General features: G+C 29.8%; 1 protein-coding gene across 1 annotated transcript in view; it reads right to left on the bottom strand.

Moving 5' to 3' along the window:
* Window positions 1–14,963: 14,963 nt before the first annotated feature.
* Window positions 14,964–25,893, bottom strand: part of barhl1b (BarH-like homeobox 1b) — a 17,375-nt gene continuing 6,445 nt past the window's right edge. The window contains exon 3 of the mRNA XM_061980871.2: window positions 14,964–16,142. Coding sequence (XP_061836855.1) covers window positions 15,842–16,142 — 301 coding nt within the window. The 3' untranslated portion in view covers window positions 14,964–15,841. The remainder of the gene's footprint in view (window positions 16,143–25,893) is intronic.

Genomic DNA, 25,893 nt, shown 5'->3' with positions numbered 1-25,893 from the left:
ACACGTGAACCATCAAATAGTTGAATATTTATTTTGTTTCATGTTGTTTCAAATAAGGTAGTACCTCAACCGACAAATGGATGGCGCGCTTAATGCAAAACACTTGTAACCCTGTTAACATGTGTCCTTTTTAAAAAGAAAAACAAACTTTTAGATTACAGATATTGAATGAAAAAATACAATAAAATGTACTAAACCGGTGATTCTAAAAGGCCAAAGTATCCCTTTAGAAATATTCAAACACAGTGTTACTGTTCAAACTACATGTAATGCTACGGTGGCCAAAAAATATGGAACTGAAAGCTCCGCAGCAACAAATCCGAACACGTGAACCTTCAAATAGTTGAATATTTATTTTGTTTCATGTTGTTTCAAATAAGGTAGTACCTCAACCGACAAATGGATGGCGCGCTTAATGCAAAACACTTGTATCTCAAATCAACGTCCCCCATTAAAATGAATTGAAACCAATTTAATTTGACTCCCTAAAACAGCAACCTGTTAACATGCATCCTTTTAAAAAGAAAAACTAACTTTTAAATTAGAAATGTTGAAGGAAAAAATACGATAAAATGTACTATACCGGTGATTCTCAAAGGCCAAAGAATCCCTTTAAAAATATTCAAACACAGTGTTACTGTTCAAACTATGTGTAATGTTACAGTGGCCAAAAAACATGGAACTGAAAGCTCAGCAGCAACAAATCCCAACACATGAACCATCAAACAGTTAGCTATTTATTTTGTTCCATGTTGTTTCAAATAAGGTAATACCTCAACCGACAAATGGATGGCGCGCTTAATGCAAAACACTTGTAACCCTGTTAACATGCGTCCTTTTAAAAATAAAAACAAACTTTTAGATTAGAGATATTGAATGAAAAAATACAATAAAATGTACTTTACCGGTGATTCTCAAAGGCCAAAGAATCCCTTTAAAAATATTAAAGCACAGTGTTACCGTTCAAACTACGTGTAATGCTACGGTGGCCAAAAATATGGAACTGAAGGCTCCGCAGCAACAAATCCGAACACGTGAATCTTCAAATAGTTGAATATTTATTTTGTGTCATTTTGTTTCAAATAAGGTTATACCTCAACCGACAAATGGATGGCGCGCTTAATGCAAAACACTTGTAACCCTGTTAACATGTGTCCTTTTAAAAAGAAAAACTAACTTTTAAATTAGAAATATTGAAGGAAAAAATACAATAAAATGTACTATACCGGTAATTCTCAAAGGCCGAAGAATCCCTTTAAAAATATTAAAACACAGTGTTACTGTTCAAACTACGTGTAATGCTATGGTGGCCAAAAATATGGAACTGAAAGCTCCGCAGCATCAAATCCAAACACGTGAACCATCAAACAGTTGAATATTTATTTTGTTTCATGTTAATTCAAAAATAAGGTAGTACCTCAACCGACAAATGGATGGCGCGCTTAATGCAAAACACTTATAACCCTGTTAACATGCGTCCTTTTAAAAAGAAAAACAAACTTTTAGATTAGAGATATTGAATGAAAAAATACAATAAAATGTACTAAACCGGTGATTCTAAAAGGCCAAAGTATCCCTTTAGAAATATTCAAACACAGTGTTACTGTTCAAACTACGTGTAATGCTACGGTGGCCAAAAATATGGAACTGAAAGCTCCGCAGCAACAAATCCGAACACGTGAACCTTCAAATAGTTGAATATTTATTTTGTTTCATGTTGTTTCAAATAAGGTAATACCTCAACCGACAAATGGATGGCGCGCTTAATGCAAAACACTTGTATTGCAAATCAAGGTCCCCCATTAAAATGAATTGAAACCAATTGAATTTGAAGCCCCAAAACACCAACCTGTTAACATGCATCCTTTTAAAAAGAAAAACTAACTTTTAAATTAGAAATATTGAAGGAAAAAATACAATAAAATGTACTATACCGGTAATTCTCAAAGGCCAAAGAATCCCTTTAAAAATATTAAAACACAGTGTTACTGTTCAAACTATGTGTAATATTACAGTGGCCAAAAAACATGGAACTGAAAGCTCCGCAGTAATAAATCCCAACACATGAACCATCAAACAGTTAGCTATTTATTTTGTTCCATGTTGTTTCAAATAAGGTAATACCTCAACCGACAAATGGATGGCGCGCTTAATGCAAAACACTTGTAACCCTGTTAACATGCGTCCTTTTAAAAAAAAAAACAAACTTTTAGATTACAGATATTGAATGGAAAAATACAATAAAATGTACTATACCAGTGATTCTCAAAGGCCAAAGAATCCCTTTAAAAATATTAAAACACAGTGTTACTGTTCAAACTACGTGTAATGCTACGGTGGCCAAAAATATGGAACTGAAAGCTCCGCAGCAACAAATCCGAACACGTGAACCTTCAAATAGTTTAATATTTATTTTGTTTCATGTTGTTTCAAATAAGGTAATACCTCAACCGACAAATGGATGGTGCGCTTAATGTAAAACACTTGTATCTCAAATCAACGTCCCCCATTAAAATGAATTGAAACCAATTTAATTTGACTCCCTAAAACAGCAACCTGTTAACATGCGTCCTTTTAAAAAGAAAAACTACATTTTAAATTAGAAATATTGAATGAAAAAATACAATAAAATGTACTATACCGGTGATTCTCAAAGGCCAAAGAATCCCTTTCAAAAATATTCAAACACAGTGTTACTGTTCAAACTACGTGTAATGTTACAGTGGCCAAAAATATGGAACTGAAAGCTCCACAGCAACAAATCCCAACACATGAACCATCAAACAGTTAGCTATTTATTTTGTTCCATGTTGTTTCAAATAAGGTAATACCTCAACCGACAAATGGATGGCGCGCTTAATGTAAAACACTTGTATCTCAAATCAACGTCCCCCATTAAAATGAATTGAAACCAATTTAATTTGACTCCCTAAAACAGCAACCTGTTAACATGCGTCCTTTTAAAAAGAAAAACTACATTTTAAATTAGAATTATTGAATGAAAAAATATAATAAAATGTACTATACCGGTGATTCTCAAAGGCCAAAGAATCCCTTTCAAAAATATTCAAACACAGTGTTACTGTTCAAACTACGTGTAATGTTACAGTGGCCAAAAACATGGAACTTAAAGCTCCGCAGCAACAAAACCGAACACGTGAACCATCAAACCGCTATTTATTTTGTTCCATGTTGTTTCAAATATGGCACTACCTCAACCGACAAGTGGATGGCGCGCTTAATGCAAAACACTAATAATAAATAGTATTTATTTAAATATAATAAATATACAAATATGTTTATTAATATTTGGGTTGTTGTGGCATAAAACTGCACAAATATTTCACTTGTAGCCACATTAGGAACAACATGAAGTGTCTGCTATTTAGACTTACACTTAGACAAAGTTTATTGATCCACAAGGGAAATGGTTCCACACAGTAGCTCAGTTACAAAGGATGGAAAGGATAATGCAGGTTAAAGTAGACTAAAATGTCATGATCCGTGTGCCGGATCATGTTTTGTGTTTTCTGTTTGTTTTGGACTCCTTTAGTTCCTGTTTGTGCACCTCCTGAGTTTGTTACCATGGCTACTTATGATTTTCACCTGCCTCTGTTGTTCCGGACGCGCACCTGTTGCTCATCAGAGACATTATTTAAGCCTGCCTTTGCTGATCACTCGTCCTGGCTTCTTTGTTTGCTTCATGCTCGTAAGTTTTGCTTGTCCCCTAGCCTTTGCTAAGTTTAGTTTCGAGTGCGATTGGCACCTTTGTTCCGTCGGTTGTTTTTCTGTTTTGGACCTCTTTGAGTGTTTTTTTTGAGAATTAAATGAAGTTCCTACCCGCAAGTCCTGTCCAGAGTCGCCTGTTTGAATACCGGGAAAACGAACCGCCCAGTAAGCCGCAACCAAACCGTGACATAAAAATGTACCATAGTACTTCCCACTACAAACAATGTTCTAGTAACAGGAGGTGTACTATATTTGTGTGTACTATAATTGTGTGTACTGTGAGTGTATTTACAATACAACTTGATCATACTTGCCAACCCACCCGGATTTTCCGGGAGACTCCCGAAATTCAGCGCCTCTCGCGAAAACCTCCTGGGACATACTTTTTTTTTTAGTACTGAACTCTTAGCCCTCATTTGTAAACAATAACATGCTTATTATACAAACAGTATTTGTACACCTTTAACACAGATTTTTATACTGTCTTCAGAGATTCCGTTTTTTTGGTGGTACTCGAAACCTTTCTGGGTACCTGCGAAAGGGTGTTCAGCATGGTTAGAAAAATAGTGACAGAGAATAGAACAAGGATGGACAATTCAACCCTTAACTCAACAATGAGTAGATGAGTGTTATGTGTGTATATATGTGAAAATAAATAAACACTGAAATTCAAGTATTTCTTTTATATATATATATATATATATATATATATATATATATATATATATATATATATATATATATATATAATAATTATATATATAGCTAGAATTCACTGAAAGTCAAGTATTTCTTATATATATATATATATATATATATGAAATACTTGACTTGACTTGACACAATATTGCCAATTTTTTTGTTGTTCCTGTAAAACAGTGACATTTTTTTAGTACAATTTTTACTTTTGTCATCATTTTGCCCAGTGAAATTCCGATTGTTGCCTACATTTTTAAGTTTTCTTGTACAATTGTGACTTTTGTCGAGTAAAATTACGACTCTTTTCATGAAAATTGCCAACATTTTAAGCTTTTCTTGTAAAATTGCAACTTTTATTGGGTAAAATTCCAACGTTTATCATAATATTGCACAAATGTTCACTTTTTCTTGTACAATTTTGACTTGCATTGAGTAAAATCACGACTTTTATCATAAAACTAGAGGTAGGCGTTTTTTTGGAGGTCTGAAGTAAATAATGAAGATTAAAAAACAATTACAAACAAAAAAATTAAAAAAATAATAAATGAACTAAAAGCAGTCTTTTTCTCAACATGTGTCGACTTTTTTTCTTATAAAATTGGGGACAATTTCTCATATTCTTTCCGTTTCTGTAATATTGCAATATTTTCTCGTAAAATTATTACTTTTTTAATGTAAAGTTATTACTTTTTAACGCAAAATGGTGACATTATATATATATATATATATATATATATATATATATATATATATATATATATATATATATATATATATATACATATATATATATATATATATATATATATATATATATATATATATATGAAGGTCCTGCAGTCTTGGGTTCAATCCCGGGCTCGGGATCTTTCTGTGTGGAGTTTGCATGTCCTCCCCGTGACTGCGTGGGTTCCCTCCGGGTACTCCGGCTTCCTCCCACCTCCAAAGACATGCACCTGGGGATAAGTTGATTGGCAACACTAAATTGGCCCTAGTGTGTGGATGTGAGTGTGAATGTTGTCTGTCTATCTGTGTTGGCCCTGCGATGAGGTGGCGACTTGTCCAGGGTGTACCCCGCCTTCCGCCCGATTGTAGCTGAGATAGGCTCCAGCGCCCCCCGCGACCCCAAAGGGAATAAGCGGTAGAAAATGGATGGATGGATGGATATATATATATATATATATATATATATATATATATATATATATATATATATATATATATATGTATGTGTGGGGAAAAAAAATCACAAGACTATTTCATCTCTACAGGCCTGTTTCATGAGGGGGGGTTCCCTCAATCATCAGGAGATTTTAATGGGAGCATTCACATACCATGGTTTATATAGGACACAGAGTGGGTGGGTACAGGCTGGCGTAGGGGCGTGGTGATTGGCTCATGTGTTACCTAGGAGGTGTTTCCGTCTGTGGCGGCATGCTGTTACAATTTTGCTGCGCTTGTTGAGGGATGACAGGTCTGGACGGTAAATAATAAACAGTTTCTCATATATATATATATATATATATATATATATATATATATATATATATATATATATATATATATATATATATATATGAAATACTTGACTTGGTGAATTCTAGCTGGAAATATACTCCTCCCCTCTTAGCCACGCCCCCAACCACGCCCCCGCCCCACCCCGACCATGCCCCCCCCCCACCTCCCGAAATCGGAGGTCTCAAGGTTGGCAAGTATGCTTGATGGTACTTCCGACTACATTTTAAAGGAGTTTAATTACAACCAAATAAAATACCTTCAAGAATATTGTTGACGTACAAATTGTGCACAAAAATGTCAAAATTGGTCAATTTGCTTTCTGACTGAATGTTTAATTATTTGTGTAAAAAAGCAGCAACATAATGTTAATTTTTTTTGGGGGGGGGGTCATATATTTTTTTTCTCATTATGATGAGGAATCCTTAGGATTAAGAAAAGTCACTGATCCTTTGGCTCTTTTATTCTCTTTTTTTTCCACATGTCGGGGGCTCCACGAGACTCCATCCGCACTTCATTAACCCTGAGCCGGGGACAATCCGTGGTAAGAGTCGGGGGATTTAGGAGCAGCCTTTTCACATGCAAAAAAAAAAAAAACACAACAAGACACAGGGGGGCTTTTTTTTCTTCTTCTTCCATAATCAGGTTTGTCAGGTTTGCACTTTGCAAGAATAACCTTCTTTTTTTTTTTTTTTTGTAGGTCATTATGTGAATCAGACACGGATCCTTATGATGGGACTTAAACGATCTTAGTGCAAGTTGGGAGGTTCCAGTCCCCTCCTGTTCACTCAGTCCACGCAGGCCGAGCCGCCATTTTATTGTTAATGCTGTTTTCCGCTTCATGAACTCGCCAGTCTATTTCCACCAGCCCCGCCCCGCGCATAACAGGTGCCATGCGTATCAAAACCATTATCGACTTTCAATTAAAAAGCTATTAAAGTCTTTTGTTCTAATCGTTAACTGCCTGAACTGATTTAACCCCCAAATAAGTTAGGCACACACACACACACACACACACACACACACACACACATATTCTTGTATTTGTTACCTTCTCGAGACCTCCAAAAAAAATGCCTCCCACTTTAGGACCAGCCTTTCTAGATATATAAAGATTTGTATTTACAACATTAATAATATATACATACTATGCAAATATAAAAAAAACTTGTGGAAAAATGAGATGGAATTTCACAAGAAAAAGGTCACAATTTCACAAGAAAAACTTAGAATTTTGGCAGTATTACAATAAAAGTCGTCATTTTACTCAACGCAAGTCAAAATTTTGCAAGGAAAACTGAACATTTGTGCAATATTATGAAATAAGTTGGAATTTTGCTCAATAACAGTCGCAATTTTACAAGAAAAAGCTGAAAATGTTGGCCATTTTATGAAAAGAGTCGTCATTTTACCCGACAAAAGTCACAATTTTATAATAAAAAAAAACTTTAAAATGTTGGCAATGTTATAATAATAATCTGAATTTTACTTGGCAAAATTATGACAAAAGTCATAATTGTACTCCAAAAATGTCACTGTTTTACAAGAACAACAAAAAAATTGGCAATATTGTGATAAAAGTAAGAATTTTATACAACAAATGTCACCATTTTGCATTAAAAAGTAATAACTTTACATTAAAAAAGTAATAATTTTACGAGAAAATATTGCAATATTACAGAAACAGAAAGAATATGAGAAATTGTTCCCAATTTTATAAGAAAAAAGTCAACACAGACTGCTTTTAGTTCATTTATTATTTTTTTATTTTTTTGTTTATAATTGTTTTTTAATCTTCATTATTTACTTCAGACCTCCGAAAAACGCCTACCTTTAGTATTATCATAAAAGTCGTAATTTTACTCAACGCAAGTCAAAATTGTACAAGAAAAACTGAACATTTGTGCAATATTATGATATAAGTTGGAATTTTACTCAATAACAGTCGCAATTTTACAAGAAAAAGCTGAAAATGTTGGCCATTTTATGAAAAGAGTCGTAATTTTACCCAACAAAAGTCACAATTTTATAATAAAAAAAAAAACTTTAAAATGTTGGCAATGTTATAATAATAATTGGAATTTTACTTGGCAAAATTATGACAAAAGTCATAATTTTACTTAAAAAATGACACTATTTTACAAGAACAACAAAAAAATTGGCAATGTTGTGATAAAAGTCTGAATTTTATACGACAAATGTCATCATTTTGCATTGAAAAGTAATAACTTTACATTAAAAAAGTAATAATTTTACGAGAAAATATTGCAATATTACAGAAACGGAAAGAATATGAGAAATTGTTTCCAATTTTATAAGAAAAAAGTCGACACGCAGACTGCTTTTAGTTCATTTATTATTTTTTTATTTATAATTGTTTTTTAATCTTCATTATTTACTTCAGACCTCCAAAAAACGCCTACCTCTAGTTTTATCATAAAAGTCGTAATTTTACTCAACGCAAGTCAAAATTGTACAAGAAAAACTGAACATTTGTGCAATATTATGATAAACGTTGGAATTTTACCCAATAAAAGTCGCAATTTTACAAGAAAAGCTTAAAATGTTGACAATATTTATGAAAAGAGTCGTCATTTTACCCAACAAAAGTCAGAATTTTATCAAAAAAAAAAAAAAAAATTAAAAATGTTGGCAATGTTATAATAATAATTGGAATTTTACTTGGCAAAATTATGACAAAAGTCATAATTTTACTCCAAAAATGTCACTGTTTTACAAGAACAACAAAAAAATTGGCAATATTGTGATAAAAGTAAGAATTTTATACAACAAATGTCACCATTTTGCATTAAAAAGTAATAACTTTACATTAAAAAAAGTAATATTTTTACGAGAAAATATTGCAAATTTACAGAAACGGAAAGAATATGAGAAATTGTTCCCATATTTATAAGAAAAAAGTCGACACATGTTGAGAAAAAGACTGCTTTTAGTTCATTTATTATGTTTTTATTTTTTTGTTTGTAATTGTTTTTTAATTTTCATTATTTACTTTAGACCTCTGAAAAACGCCTACCTCTAGTATTATCATAAAAGTCGTAATTTTACTCAACGCAAGTCAAAATGTTCCAAGAAAAACTGAACATTTGTGCAGTATTATAATAAAAGTTTGAATTTTACTCAATAACAGTCGCAATTTTACAAGAAAAAGCTGAAAATGTTGGCCATTTTATGAAAAGAGTCGTCATTTTACTCAACAAAAGTCAGAATTTTATTAAAAAAAAAAAAAAACTTTAAAATGTTGGCAATGTTATAATAATAATTGGAATTTTACTTGGCAAAATTATGACAAAAGTCATAATTTTACTTAAAAAATGACACTATTTTACAAGAACAACAAAAAAATTGGCAATATTGTGATAAAAGTCTGAATTTTATACAACAAATGTCACCATTTTGCATTAAAAAGTAATAACTTTACATTAAAAAAGTAATAATTTTACGAGAAAATATTGCAATATTACAGAAACGGAAAGAATATGAGAAATTGTTCCCAATTTTATAAGAAAAAAGTCGACACATGTTGAGAAAAAGACTGCTTTTAGTTCATTTATTTTATTTTTATTTTTTTTGTTTAGAATTGTTTTTTAATCTTCATTATTTACTTCAGACCTCCGAAAAACGCCTACCTTTAGTATTATCATAAAAGTCGTAATTTTACTCAACGCAAGTCAAAATTGTACAAGAAAAACTGAACATTTGTGCAATATTATGATAAACGTTGGAATTTTACCCAATAAAAGTCGCAATTTTACAAGAAAAGCTTAAAATGTTGGCGATTTTTATGAAAAGAGTCGTAATTTTACTCGACAAAAGTCACAATTCTATAAGCAAACTTGACAAAAGTAAAAATTGTACTAAAAAAATGTCACTGTTTTACAGGAACAACAAAAAAATTGGCAATATTGTGATAAAAGTCTGAATTGTATATGACAAATGTCATCATTTTGCATTAAAACGTAATAATTCTACATAAAAAAGTTGTAATTTTACAAGAAAATATTGCAATATTACAAAAACAGAAAGAATATGAGAAATTGTTCCCAATTTTATTAAAAAAAAAGTCAACACATTGTAAGCAAAAGACTGCTTTTAGCTATTTTTTTTGTCTGTAATTAGTTGTTAATCCTTATTATTTACTTCAAATTATTACAGTACGTCTCTATATACATATTTATGTTTATTTATTTTTATTAATTGAGGCCAAAGGGGGCGCACCTCAATTTCTTAAACACACTTGTTATCACATATGACCAGAGGGGGAACACTTCAAATTTTTACACACACTTGTTATTTCATATGTTGACCAGAGGGGGAGCATTTCAATTTCTTACACACTTGTTATTTCATATGTTGACCAGAGGGGGAGCATTTAAATTTTTTACACACACTTGTTATTTCATATGTTGACCGAGAGGGGGAGCACTTCAATTTCTTATACACACTTGTTATTTCATATGTTGACCAGAGGGGGCGCATTTCAATTTCTTACACACACTTGTTATTTCATATGTTGGCCAGAGGGGGAGCATTTCAATTTCTTACGCACACTTGTTATTACATATGTTGGCCAGAGGGGGGGCACTTCAAATTTTTGCACACACTTGTTATTTCATATGTTGGCCAGAGGGGGAGTATTTAATTTTTTTACACACGCTTGTTATTTCATATGTTGGCCAGAGGGGGAGCACTTTAAATGTTTACACACACTTGTTATTTCATATGTTGACCAGAGGGGGAGCATTTAAACTTTTACACACACTTGTTATTTGATATGTTGACCAGAGGGGGAGCATTTCAATTTCTTACACACACTTGTTATTTCATATGTTGACCAGAGGGGGGACACTTAAAATTTTTACACACACTTGTTATTTCATATGTTGACCAGAGGGGGAGCATTTAAACTTTTACACACACTTGTTATTTGATATGTTGACCAGAGGGGGCGCATTTCAATTTCTTACACACACTTGTTATTTCATATGTTGACCAGAGGGGGAGCGTTTCAATTTCTTACACACACTTGTTATTTCATATGTTGACCAGAGGGGGAGCATTTCAATTTCTTACACACTTGTTATTTCATATGTTGACCAGAGGGGGAGCATTTCAATTTCTTACACACACTTATTATTACATATGTTGACCAGAGGGGGAGCACTTCAAATTTTTACACACACTTGTTATTTCATATGTTGACCAGAGGGGGAGCATTTAAACTTTTACACACACTTGTTATTTGATATGTTGACCAGAGGGGGAGCATTTCAATTTCTTGCACACACTTGTTATTTCATATGTTAAACAGAGGCGGAGCATTTCAATTTCTTACACACACTTATTATTACATATGTTGACCAGAGGGGGAGCCTTCAAATTTTTACACACACTTGTTATTTCATATGTTGACCAGAGGGGGAGCATTTAAACTTTTACACACACTTGTTATTTGATATGTTGACCAGAGGGGGAGCATTTCAATTTCTTACACACACTTGTTATTTCATACGTTGACCAGAGGGGGAGCATTTGAATTTCTTACACACACTTGTTATTTCATATGTTGACCAGAGGGGGAGCATTTCAGTTCCTTACACACACTTGTTATTTCATATGTTGGCCAGAGGGGGCGCATTTCTATTTCTTACACACACTTGTTATTTCATATGTTGACCAGAGGGGGAGCATTTAAATTTTTTACACACACTTGTTATTTCATATGTTGGCCAGAGGGGGAGCACCTTAATTTTTTACACACACTTGTTATTTAATATGTTGACCAGAGGGGGAGCATTTAAATTTTTTACACAAACTTGGTATTTCATATGTTGACCAGAGGCGGAGCATTTCAATTTCTTACACACACTTATTATTTCATATGTTGGCCAGAGGGGGAGCACTTTAAATGTTTACACACACTTGTTATTTCATATGTTGACCAGAGGGGGAGCATTTAAATTTTTTTACACACACTTGTTATTTCATATGTTGACCAGAGGGGGCGCATTTTTATTTCTTACACACACTTGATATTTCATATGTTGACCAGAGGGGGCGCATTTCAATTTCTTACACACACTTGTTATTTCATATGTTGACCAGATTGGGAGCATTTTTAAAAGCAACACACAGTCAATTTGAAAAAAAAACCTCCTTTTTGGGACCACCCTCATTTTGATAGATTTCACCACTAGGGGTGCAAATGAGACATTCTTTATTAGGTTTTTACATATTGGGACCATGAGTTCGGTCCTAACTTGTTCACCGCTCCTCAGATGGAAGCTACTTTTCCTTATTGATGTCTCAAGAAGGGTAGAAATACAAGAACACACACACACACACACACACACACCCGGTGTGCAGGGGGTAGTAGACGGATGGATGGTTGGAGAGCGAGAGGGAGGGGTCGCGGTGCCGCTGACCAGCTGTCCCCTCGCTGATCCCCGGCCTGCAGGCAGCTCCAAGGCCGGTCAGCAGCTGTTGGGGCCCCGCCTGCAACAGGAGCGAGCATCCAGCACCCTCCAGGAAGGCGAGCATGGAAACAATCCATTTCCAAATGGGATCATTTAGGGCACTTAAACAATTGCGCACATGGCATTAATATTTCATCTCTTGCCTTGTTTGCGCACAAACCAAGTGACGCTGCTGCCGCTCATTTAGGATCAGATGGGATGAACTTTGCACTTTGGGGCTCCATGTAAAACTTTTATTTTATTGTTTTGAACAATCTGGCATGCTCGCGTTACAAAAATAAAAGAACACATCACATCAAAGATGTTTGAAACACATTTATGAATTTAAAATTATATATTTTTTCAAAGCTGCTACATGCAAAGTTTGGTTATTATTGAATAAAATGTGTATATTTATATTTGACATATGTCTTTATTGTCAAAGTATTTGCTTTACTGCACCTTATTGTATTTTTAAATTTTCTTTTAATATTTGCTTTCTTGTTCACCATTAAATGCAATAATTTTGCAAATATTTTGAAGTGGGATTTTTTATTTTTTATTTTTTTAAATCAGGTAATTTACATGTAAATGTTTTATAATCCAAGTATTTGATTTACTGCATTCAATTGTATTTTTTTATTTTAAATATTTGCTTTTGTGGGCAAATAAATGCAATAATTTTACATATAATTGAGAATATATATATATGTATATATATATATATATATATATATATATATATATATATATATATATATATATATATATATATATATATATATATATATATATATATATATATATATATATATATATATATATATATATATATATATATATATATATATATGTATATATATATATATATATATATATATGTGTGTGTGTGTGTGTGTATATATATATTTATTTAATTTGAATAGATGGTGATTAACCTGTAAAAATGTATGAGTGTCCAATTTACTGTATTTTATTGTATATTTTTATTTGAAATATTAGCTATTGTTGGTAAATACATGCAATAATTTTACATATACTAGAGTATATTTATTTATATATATATATATATATATATATATATATATATATATATATATATATATATATATATATATATATATATATATATATATATATATATATCCATCCATTTCCTACCGCCTGTCCCTTTTGGGGTCGCGGGGGGTGCTGGAGCCTAGCTCAGCTGCATATATATATATATATATATATATATATATATATGGTATGTGAATGCTCCCATTAAAATCTCCTGATGATTGAGGGAACCCCCCTCATGAAACAGGCCTGTAGAGATGAAATAGTCTTGTGATTTTTTTCCCACACATACATATATTGCGCTCTACTACGGTATCGAGCACTATTTTTTGGATAACCTTATTAAGACATATATATATATATATATATATATATATATATATATATATATATATATATATATATATATATATATATATATATATATATTTAATTTAAATAAATGGTGATTAACTTGTAAAAATTAATTAGATAAGTATTTTATTTACCGTAATTTATTGTAAAGTTTTTATTTTTAAATCTTGCTTTTGTTGACTATTGAATGCAATCATTTTGCAAATATTTTGAAATAGGATTTTTTTTTTTCTCCAAAAAAATCAGGTAATTAACATGTAAATGTTTTATAGTCTGAGTGTTCAATTTACTTTATTTAATTGTTTTATTTTAATTTAAAATAATTGCTTTGGTTGGTAAATACATGCAATAATTTTACATATACTAGAGTATATATATATATATATATATATATATATATATATATATATATATATATATATATATATAATTTAAATAGATGGTGATTAACATGTAACTGTAATTTATTGTAGTTTTTATTTTTAAATGTTGCTCTTGTTGACCATTAAATGCAATGATTTTGCATACAAATTCAGTACATGATTCTAAAAATGAAAAAAGCTGGTGCCTAACGTCCATTTTTATAGTCTAAATATGTACTGCAATTTATTTTATTTTTTTTAGCATTAAATATTTGCTATTTTTGTCAATTAAATGCAATAATCTTGCATATATATTGATTTCCCCCGAAAAAGCTGGCAATTATAATTGTTTTTGTATATATTCTAAGCATTTAATTTAATGTATGTACTAGTTTGTTTTTGTTTTTTTACATATTTGCTTTTGTTGAAAATTAAATGCAATCATTTTACATATGTGTACTGTATATTGAATATATTTTAAATGGTTTAATTGTTTTATAGTGTCAGTATTACATTATTTATTAGAATTTTTTTTTTTTGCTTTGCTTTTACATATTTGCTAATTTGATAACTAAATGCAGTCATTTTGCATAATAATTCATTTATTTTATTTTTTACTGTATTTAATTGTATTTTTAAATATTGGTATATTTGGAAATTGGACAAATAATTAAAAAAAATGTTAAATAAAAAGTCAATATATTTTTCTAAATAAGAGCTAATTAATGATGATTTTTGTAATAATTACACTAACATTTTTTTTTTATTATTATCAAAAATATTAGGTTAAATAAGTAAAGTCACACGTTAAATCAAAGTGTTTTATTTCCACATTTAGAAAAGTATTTTGTACATCAAGTCAACCTCTTTCTGTCCTTACTGTATACTGTAAATATTTGTCACCATGGGAAAAAAAAAAAAAGGAACTTGAGGAACGGATAAAGGAACGAGAACCACTCCACAAGTTTGATATTTGCAATATTACATTTTTTTTCCACCAAAAGATAGGAGAACATAGATCAAAGTCATCACGGCTTCGTAAATATGAAATAACATGAAAAATAAACGCACATTTTTCAAATACATCCAGAGCAAATCAACAGGCTGTTTATAAAAAAATGGTTTCATTTTTGTACTGTGTGAAATTATATTTAAAAAAAAAAAAAATGCAGTGATGAGCTGAAATAAATTATTTGGCATATAAGACTAAAAAAAAAAAAAAAAAAAGTGTTTGTTTTTCATTTCATATTTAAGACTTTGATGGCTAATCTAGCCTAATATGTTCAAGTGCATCAAGACAAAAGGAAAAGTTGCAGTCTCATGTAAAATATTCTTATTTACAGCATTTTAAACAGGGGGGGTCAAAGTTCACAGGAAACATGGATGCATACTGATGCACTTTAATTGTTAATAATATCCATGTAAAAAAATAAAATAGTGTGTGTCAGAGAGAGAGAGAGCACCAGCATGGATGACCACTTCAAATAAATACATAACTTAAAAATATAAATAAGACATAAATAAGTCCAAAAAAAAAAAGGAGCGTTTCTTCGTTTCTTCCAGGAGGTGAAAAAGCTGCTGCCTTAGTGTCTTCTTTCATAAAAGTCTTTTATTTTGTAGGGGTACAACATCCGGGGGTCGCCCCGCTCACCGCTGCTGGGCGGGCCGGGGGAGAACGCCCGACATGGGGGCCAGGGGGGGAGGGGGCGGCGGCTCGCTTCCCCCCTGCAGGCCGTGCAGCAGGATGCGCGGGACCAGGGGCCTCTGGAGGCCCGGCGGGGGCGCGGAGGGGCCCCTGTACAGGTAGAGGGCCGCCCCGGGGTCCAGGTTGGACATCAGACTCTGCGGGTAGAAATACGGCGAGGGGAACATCCTCTGCAGGGCCGAGTAGTTCCCGGCCTCCGCCAGCAGTTCCAGACCCACCGCCGTCTGCCGCTTCCACTTGGTCCTGCAACAACGCACACTTGGTCAGGTTCCAGCCGCAGCAACACTCCGCGGAGTGTGCAACATTGAAGCAATTTGAGAGTAGAAATACAGTTAGAAAAAATATCTGCTTTAAATGTGAGCATATCATTGTTTTATGTTATTTGACTTTCACTTTTTGAGGGATTTTTCTTCTCCTTTTTTGTTTATTTTTGTTCAATTTTGATGTTTTTGCTTCTTGCTTGTGTCACTTTTTGCTCTATTTGTAAATATTTTCACTTGGATATTTCCGTTTCAAATTATTTCACAATAAAGGCCCTATCTTTAAAATGTAATATATGGATGATAGCTCATTTTATGTAAGTTTTTCAAAATAAAACATCTGAAATAGGTCAAAGGAGCATTCAGAGATTTTTTTTTTTATGGGATGAAAACTATTTTTGTATTTAGGACTAAAGTTGATTTAGAGATTTGAGAAAAAAAAAAAAGAAAAAAAAGTTGTGCATATAATTGTTTTATGTTATTTAAATTTCACTTTTTGAGGGATTTTTCTTCTCCTTTTTTGTTTACTTTTGTTAAATTTTGATGTTTTTGCGTCTTGCTTGTGTCACTTTTTGCTCTATTTGTAAATATTTTCACTTGGATATTTCCGTTTCAAATTATTTCACAATAAAGGCCCGATCTTTAAAATGTAATGTATGGATGATAACTCATTTTATGTAAGTTTTTCAAAATAAAACATCTGAAATAGGTCAAAGGAGCATTCGGAGATTATTTTTTTTATGGGATGATAACTATTTTTGTATTCAGGACTAAAATTGATTTAGAGATTTGAGAAAGAAAAAAAGAAAAAAAGTTGCGCATATAATTGTTTTATGTTATTTAAATTTCACTTTTTGAGGGATTTTTCTTCTCCTTTTTTTTTTACTTTTGTTCAATTTTGATGTTTTTGCGTCTTGCTTGTGTCACTTTTTGCTCTATTTGTAAATATTTTCACTTGGTTATTTCCGTTTCAAATTATTTCACAATAAAGGCCCGATCTTTAAAATGTAATATATGGATGATAACTCATTTTATGTAAGTTTTTCAAAATAAAACATCTGAAATAGGTCAAAGGAGCATTCGGAGATTATTTTTTTTATGGGATGAAAACTATTTTTGTATTTAGGACTAAAATTGATTTAGAGATTTGAGAGAGAAAAAAAAGAAAAAAAAGTTGTGCATATAATTGTTTTACTTTATTTAACTTTCACTTTTTGAGGGATTTTTCTTCTCCTTTTTTGTTTACTTTTGTTCAATTTTGATGTTTTTGCTTCTTGCTTGTGTCACTTTTTGCTCTATTTGTAAATATTTTCACTTGGTTATTTCCGTTTCAAATTATTTCACAATAAAGGCCCTATCTTTAAAATGTAATATATGGATGATAACTCATTTTATGTAAGTTTTTCAAAATAAAACATCTGAAATAGGTCAAAGGAGCATTCGGAGATAGTTTTTTTTATGGGATGATAACTATTTTTGTATTTAGGACTAAAGTTGATTTAGAGATTTGAGAAAAAAAGAAAGAAAGAAAAGTTGTGCATATAATTGTTTTATGTTATTTAAATTTCACTTTTTGAGGGATTTTTCTTCTCCTTTTTTGTTTTTTTTTGTTCAATTTTGATGTTTTTGCTTCTTGCTTGTGTCACTTTTTGCTCTATTTGTAAATATTTTCACTTGGATATTTCCGTTTCAAATTATTTCACAATAAAGGCCCGATCTTTAAAATGTAATATATGGATGATAGCTCATTTTATGTAAGTTTTTCAAAATAAAACATCTGAAATAGGTCAAAGGAGCATTCGGAGATTGTTTTTTTTATGGGATGATAACTATTTTTGTATTTAGGACTAAAATTGATTTAGAGATTTGAGAAAAAGAAAAGAAAAAAAGTTGTGCATATAATTGTTTTATGTTATTTAACTTTCACTTTTTGAGGGATTTTTCTTCTCCTTTTTTGTTTACTTTTGTTCAATTTTGATGTTTTTGCGTCTTGCTTGTGTCACTTTTTGCTCTATTTGTAAATATTTTCACTTGGTTATTTCCGTTTCAAATTATTTCACAATAAAGGCCCTATCTTTAAAATGTAATATATGGATGATAACTCATTTTATGTAAGTTTTTCAAAATAAAACATCTGAAATAGGTCAAAGAAGCATTCGGAGATTATATTTTTATGGGATGAAAACTATTTTTGTATTTAGGACTAAAGTTGATTTAGAGATTTGAGAAAAAAAGAAAGAAAGAAAAGTTGTGCATATAATTGTTTTATGTTATTTAAATTTCACTTTTTGAGGGATTTTTCTTCTCCTTTTTTGTTTATTTTTGTTCAATTTTGATGTTTTTGCTTCTTGCTTGTGTCACTTTTTGCTCTATTTGTAAATATTTTCAGTTGGTTATTTCCGTTTCAAATTATTTCACAATAAAGGCCCGATCTTTAAAATGTAATATATGGATGATAACTCATTTTATGTAAGTTTTTCAAAATAAAACATCTGAAATAGGTCAAAGGAGCATTCAAAGGTTGTTAACTATTTTTGTATTTCGGATTAAAGATGATTTAGAGATTTGGGGGAAAAAAATAGAAAAAAGAAAAGTACATTTTTCATAAATCTTTAACTCCCTGAGAACTTTTTTACGGTTTAAATATGTGCTTATAATTGTTTTATATTATTTAACTTTCACTTTTTGAGGGATTTTTCTTGTATTTTCAGGTCATTGTTGCTCTCTATGATTATTTTTTTTCCTAAGGATGTTTATTTGTGTTCAATTTTGATGTTTTTGCTTCTTGCTTTTACATATAAGTGTCACTTTTTGCTCTATTTGTAAATATTTTTATTTCCGTTTCAAATTATTTCATAATAAAGGCCCAATCTTTAAAATGTAATATATGCATGATAAGTCATTTTATGTAAGTTTTTCAAAATAAAACATCTGACATAGATCAAAGGAGCATTCAAAGGTTGCTATTTTTTTATGGTGTGATAACTATTTTTGTATCTAGGACTAAAGTTGATTGAGAGATTTGAGAAAAAAATAAAAAAATAAAAATAAAAAGTTGAAAAAAATATGAATCAAAATATTTTTCATAGATCCTTAACTCCCTGAGGATTTTTTTGGGATTTAAATATGTGCATATATTTGTTTTATGTTATTTAAATGTCACTTTTTGAAGGATTTTTCTTCTCCTTTTTTGTTTTTTTTTGTTCAATTTTGATGTTTTTGCTTCTTGCTTGTGTCACTTTTTGCTCTATTTGTAAATATTTTCATTTGGATATTTCCATTTCAAATTATTTCATAATAAAGGCCCGGTCTTTGAAATGTACTATATGGATGATAACTCACTTTATGTAAGTTTTTCAAAATAAAAGATCTGACGTAGATCAATGGAGCATTGAAAGGTTGTTATTTTTGTATTTAGGACTAAAGTTGATTTAGAGATTTGAGGGGGGGAGGGGGGGGATAAAAAATAAAAGTAGAAAAAAATATGAACCCAAACATTTTTCATAAATCCTTAACTCCCTGAGGACTTTTTTGTGATTTAAATATGTGCATATAATTATTTTATGTTATTTAAATGTTACTTTTTGAGGGATTTTTCTTCTCCTTTTTTGTTTATTTTGTTCAATTTTGATGTTTTTGCTTTTTGCTTCTTGCTTGTGTCACTTTTTGCTCTATTTGTAAATATTTTCATTTGGATATTTCCATTTAAACTTATTTTATATTAAAGGCCTGATCTTTAAAACGTAATATATGGATGATAACTCATTTTATGTAAGTTTTTCAAAATAAAACATCCGACATAGATCAAAGGAGCATTCAAAGGTTGTTATTTTTTATGGGATGATAACTATTTTTGTATTTAGGGCTAAAGTTGATTCAGAGATTTGAGAAAAAAAAAAAAGAAAAAAGAAAGAAAAGTTGAAAAAAATATGAATTCAAACATTTTTCATAAATCCTTAACTCCCTGGAAACTTTTTTGTGGTTTAAGTATGTGCATATAATTGTTTTATGTTAATTAAGTGTCACTATTTTAGGGATTTTTCTTCTCCTTTTTTATTTATTTTTGTTAAATTTTGATGTTTTTGCTTCTTGCTTTTGCACATAAGTGTCACATTTTGCTCTATTTTCATTTTGATATTTCCGTTTCAAATTCTTTCATAATAAAGGCCCGATCTTTAAAATGTAATATATGCATGATAACTCATTTTATGTAAGTTTTTCCAAATAAAACATCTGACATAGGTTAAAGGAGCATTCAAAGGTTGTTATTTTTTATGGGATGATAACTATTTTTGTATTTAGGACTAAAGTTGATTTAGAGATTTGAATAAAAAAAAAATTAAAAATTTGAAAAAAAATATGAATACAAATATTTTTCATAAATCTTTAACTCCCTGAGGACTTTTTCGTAGTTTAAATATGTTCATATAATTGTTTTAATATTATTTAAGTGTCACTTTTTGAGGGATTTTTCTTGTCCTTTCGGGTACTTTCAGCCATGAGTATTTTTTATTTTTTTTTGGTTTATTTTTGTTCAATTTTGATGTTTTTGCTTTTAAGTGTCACTTTTTGCTCTAAATGTTGGTTTGTCTTCATTTTCAATTTTAATATTTTCGTTTCAAATTATTTCAGAATAAGGGCTGATCTTTACCCCAGCTCTTTAAAATGTAATATGTGGATGATAACTCATTTTATCTAAGTTTTTCAAAATAAAAAAATCTGACACAGATCAAAGGAGCAATTAAAGGTTGTTATTTTTTTATGGGATGCTAACTATTTTTGTATTGAGAGATTTGAGAGAGAAAAAAACAGTTGAAAAAAAAATATGAATCCAAACATTTTTCATAAATCCTAAACTCCCTGAGGACTTTTTCGTCCTCCTGCTACTTTGCTGCAGTTAAATAAAAAATAAAGAATACAAATATATGAAATGTTGAAATGGCATAAGGTAATTTTTGCACTTTGTCTGATTTAAATGTGTGCAAATAATTGTTTTATGTTATTTAAGTGTCACTTTTTGCTCTATTTGTAAACATTTTCAATGTTAAAATTTTCGTTTCAAATTCTTTCAGAATAAGATCCTGGTCATTACCCCAGCTCTTTAAAAATGTAATATATGGATGATAACTCATTTTATGTGAGTTTTTCAAAATAAAAAATCTGACACAGGTCAAAGGAGCATTCACATGTTGTTATTTTTTATGGGATGATGACTATTTTTGTTTTTAGGACTAAAGTCGATTGAGAGATTTGAGCAAAAAAAAGAAAAAGTTGAAAAAAATATGAATCCAAACATTTTTTCATAAATCCTTAACCTTAATTTCGTCCTGCTGCTACGTTGCTGCATTTATATAAATAATAAATAAATAAATAAATAAATAAATAAAAATATATAAAAGGCTACCATGGCAAAAGTTAATTATTGCACTTTGTTTGGTTTAATATGTGCATATAATTGTTATTTAAGTGTCTTTTTTGTGGGGATTTTTCGTGTAATTGTTGCTTTATATCGGTCAGGATTCTTTTTTTCCTCAGGGTGTTTGATTATTTTTGTTCACTTTTGATGTTTTTGCTTCAAATGACTGATCTTTACCCCAGTACTCCAGTCCTTTACATTTATGGGCGATTGCTCGTACTTTTCAAAATAAAATAATTGACATAATTACATCAAATGGGCATTCAAAGGGTTAAAATAAAATTGAAAAAAAACACTACATTTTAGAACTAAAGTTGCTTGAGCAATTTGAGAAAAAAAAAATAAAAAAGTAGAAAAAATGTTAATCCAAAATCTTTTATACAGCCCTGATGACTTTTTGTCCTGCATGGTGCTACTTATATATGCCCCAAATGGTTGATAAAGTAAGAAAATATGAAAATAGAATTAAATATATAAATGGGAAATGGTTGGGTTGAATGTGCACATATTTGTGCATTGTTTTCTTATTTAAGTGTCACTTTTTTCCAGTACATTGTCGTCCTTTCGGGTGCATTTTGCACTATTTTTGGCCATAACTTTGGTAGCGTTACTCAGAATGTTCATGTGCAATTTTAGTACTTTTAAATGATTTCATACACCAGCGATACACTAGGACATGATTTTAATACTCATGATAACTAATATCATGGTTTGTTTCGAAATATAAAAACTGACATAATGACCTGTATAGTGATTTCCCTATCGAGTGAATAAATAAATATTATTTAAAAATTTAAAAAATTGCAGTTGACTCAAATAACCGTCAAAAATATGAGAGTTATTTTTAACATATGTAATATAAAAGGGACAAGCGGTAGAAAATGGATGGATGGATGGATGGATGTAATATAAAATAAAACACACTAGAATAATGGCTCTATATATTAACAATTTAATAAAAATCTATAAATCCTTATCGTCATATTTTATTTTACTGTCAATTTTTCCACAAAAAGTTAAAATTTTATTTTAAATTTTTTTTAATCATTATTAAGAAAAAATGTAATTGTCTTTTCTTTTTCTTTTATTATATTTTTGGGGGTTGGGGGGGAATGTGTATGTTTTTCAATACCTGTATTGTGATTTCCCTATCGAGTGAATAAATAAATATTATTTAAAACGTTAAAAAATTGCAGTTGACTCAAATAACCGTCAAAAATATGAGAGTTATTTTTAATATATGTAATATAAAAGGGACAAGCGGTAGAAAATGGATGGATGGATGGATGGATGTAATATAAAATAAAACACACTAGAATAATGGCTCTTTATATGAACAATTTAATAAAAAATAATAAATCCTTATTGTCATATTTTATTTTACTGTCATTTTTTTCCACAAAAAGTTAATTTCTTGTTTAATTGTTTTTAATCATGATTAGGAAAAAATGTAATTGTCTTTTCTTTTTATTTTATTATATTTTTTGGCGGTTGGGGGGGAATGTGTATGTTTTTCAATACCTGTATTGTGATTTCCCTATCGAGTGAATAAATAAATATTATTTAAAACATTAAAAAATTGCAGTTGACTCAAATAACCGTCAAAAATATGAGAGTTATTTTTAACATATGTAATATAAAAGGGACAAGCGGTAGAAAATGGATGGATGTAATATAAAATAAAACACACTAGAATAATGGCTCTTTATATTAACAATTTAATAAAAATTAATAAATCCTTATTGTCATATTTTATTTTACTGTCATTTTTTTTCCACAAAAAGTTAATTTCTTATTTAAATTTTTTTAATCATGATTAAGAAAAAATGTAATTGTCTTTTCTTTTTCTTTTATTATATTTTTTGGGGGGTGGAGGAGGGAAAAGTTGTCTGTTTCTCAATACCTGTATAGTAGTTTTCCCTATCGAGTGAATAAATAAATATTTTTTTAAAATTTAAAAAATTGCAGATGACTCAAATAACCGTCAAAAATATGAGAGTTATTTTTTATATATGTAATATAAAAGGGAAAAGCGGTAGAAAATGGATGGATGGATGGATGTAATATAAAATAAAACACACTAGAATAATGGCTCTTTATATGAACAATTTAATAAAAATTAATAAATCCTTATTGTCATATTTTATTTTACTGTCATTTTTTCCCCACAAAAAGTTAATTTCTTATTTAAATTTTTTTAATCATGATTAGGAAAAAAATGTAATTGTCTTTTCTTTTTATTTTATTATATTTTTGGGGGTTGGGTGGGAATGTGTATGTTTTTCAATACCTGTATTGTGATTTCCCTATCGAGTGAATAAATAAATATTATTTAAAACATTGAAAAATTGCAGTTGACTCAAATAACTGTCAAAAATATGAGAGTTATTTTTAATATATGTAATATAAAAGGGACAAGCGGTAGAAAATGGATGGATGTAATATAAAATAAAACACACTAGAATAATGGCTCTTTATATGAACAATTTAATAAAAATTAATATATCCTTATTGTCATATTTTATTTTACTGTCATTTTTTTTCCACAAAAAGTTAATTTCTTATTTAAATTTTTTTAATCATGATTAAGAAAAAATGTAATTGTCTTTTCTTTTTATGTTTATTTTTTATTTTTTTTGGGGGGGGGGGGGGTAATGTGTATGTTTTTCAATATCTGTATTGTGATTTCCCTATCGAGTGAATAAATAACTATTATTTAAAACATTGAAAAATTGCAGTTGACTCAAATAACCGTCAAAAATATGAGAGTTATTTTTAATATATGTAATATAAAAGGGACAAGCGGTAGAAAATGGATGGATGTAATATAAAATAAAACACACTAGAATATTGGCTTTTTATATGAACAATTTAATAAAAATGAATACATCCTTATTGTCATATTTTATTTTACTGTCATTTTTTTTCCACAAAAAGTTAATTTCTTATTTAAATTTTTTTAATCATGATTAAGAAAAAATGTAATTGTCTTTTCTTTTTATTTTATTATATTTTTTGGGGTGGGGGGGGGAATGTGTATGTTTTTCAATACCTGTATTGTGATTTCCCTATCGAGTGAATAAATAAATATTATTTAAAACATTAAAAAATTGCAGTTGACTCAAATAACTGTCAAAAATATGAGAGTTATTTTTAATATATGTAATATAAAAGGGACAAGCGGTAGAAAATGGATGGATGTAATATAAAATAAAACACACTAGAATAATGGCTCTTTATATGAACAATTAAATAAAAATTAATAAATCCTCATTGTCTTATTTTATTTTACTGTCATTTTTTTCCACAAAAAGTTAATTTCTTATTTAAATTTTTTTAATCATGATTAAGAAAAAAATTTAATTGTCTTTTCTTTTTATTTTACTATATTTTTTTGGGGGGGGAGGGGGGTGTATGTTTTTCAATACCTGTATTGTGATTTCCCTATCGAGTGGATATATATTTTTTTTTATTATTAAAAAAACTTTTTTTAAAAAAAGGAAAATTTACTATAAAAAACACCAATAATGGTATTAGAAAATGTATACGTAAAAAATTAATTCTGTTTTTGATAATAATCATTCGATTGATGAATACATCTGTATTTGATTCGATCATTTAAAAAAACACACTAGAATAGTGGCTCTTTATATTAACAATTTCATAAAAATCTATAAATCCTTATCGTCATATTTTATTTTACTGTCAATTTTTCACAAAAGTAAAAAAAAATATATATATTTTTTTTTAGTCATTATTAAGAAAAAAATTAATTGTCTTTTCTTTTTATTTCATTATATTTTTTTTGGGGGGGGGGGGTCTGTTTCTCAATACTTGTATTGTGATTTCCCTATCGAGTGAATAAATAAATATTATTAAAAAAATAAAAAATAAAATAAAAAAAAGTGGCGTTGACTATAAAAAAAACACCAATAATGGTATTAGAAAATGTATACGTAAAATAATTATGTTATTGATAATAATCTATGAATTGATGAATACATCTGTGTTTGATTCGATAATAAATATGTTAAATAAAATGATAATAATTGCATAAATGCATTTATGCACTCAAATCCTCTAAACGTCCAATTAAGAAGTCAGGTCATTCTTCTTTGTTGAATCCGAATCAGCCCCGAATCGCTTCTGGTGTTCACACCCAAAAAAAACACGTCCGCCCGGTCCACGCACTCCACGCAGGTGAATAATTCATACTCCGGATAATTGAGTAGATATAGTGCTGCCTTTGAATTATTGATGCACACACATGCAAACATGCATTATTCACAAGCTAAAGTGTTTTTTTTCCCTATTTATT

Source organism: Nerophis lumbriciformis, linkage group LG20 (assembly GCF_033978685.3).
Source record: "Nerophis lumbriciformis linkage group LG20, RoL_Nlum_v2.1, whole genome shotgun sequence".
In the NCBI taxonomy this organism is placed as follows: domain Eukaryota; kingdom Metazoa; phylum Chordata; class Actinopteri; order Syngnathiformes; family Syngnathidae; genus Nerophis; species Nerophis lumbriciformis.
The sequence above is the reverse complement of the archived record's forward strand: the minus strand, read 5'-3'. Positions and strand labels throughout refer to the sequence as shown.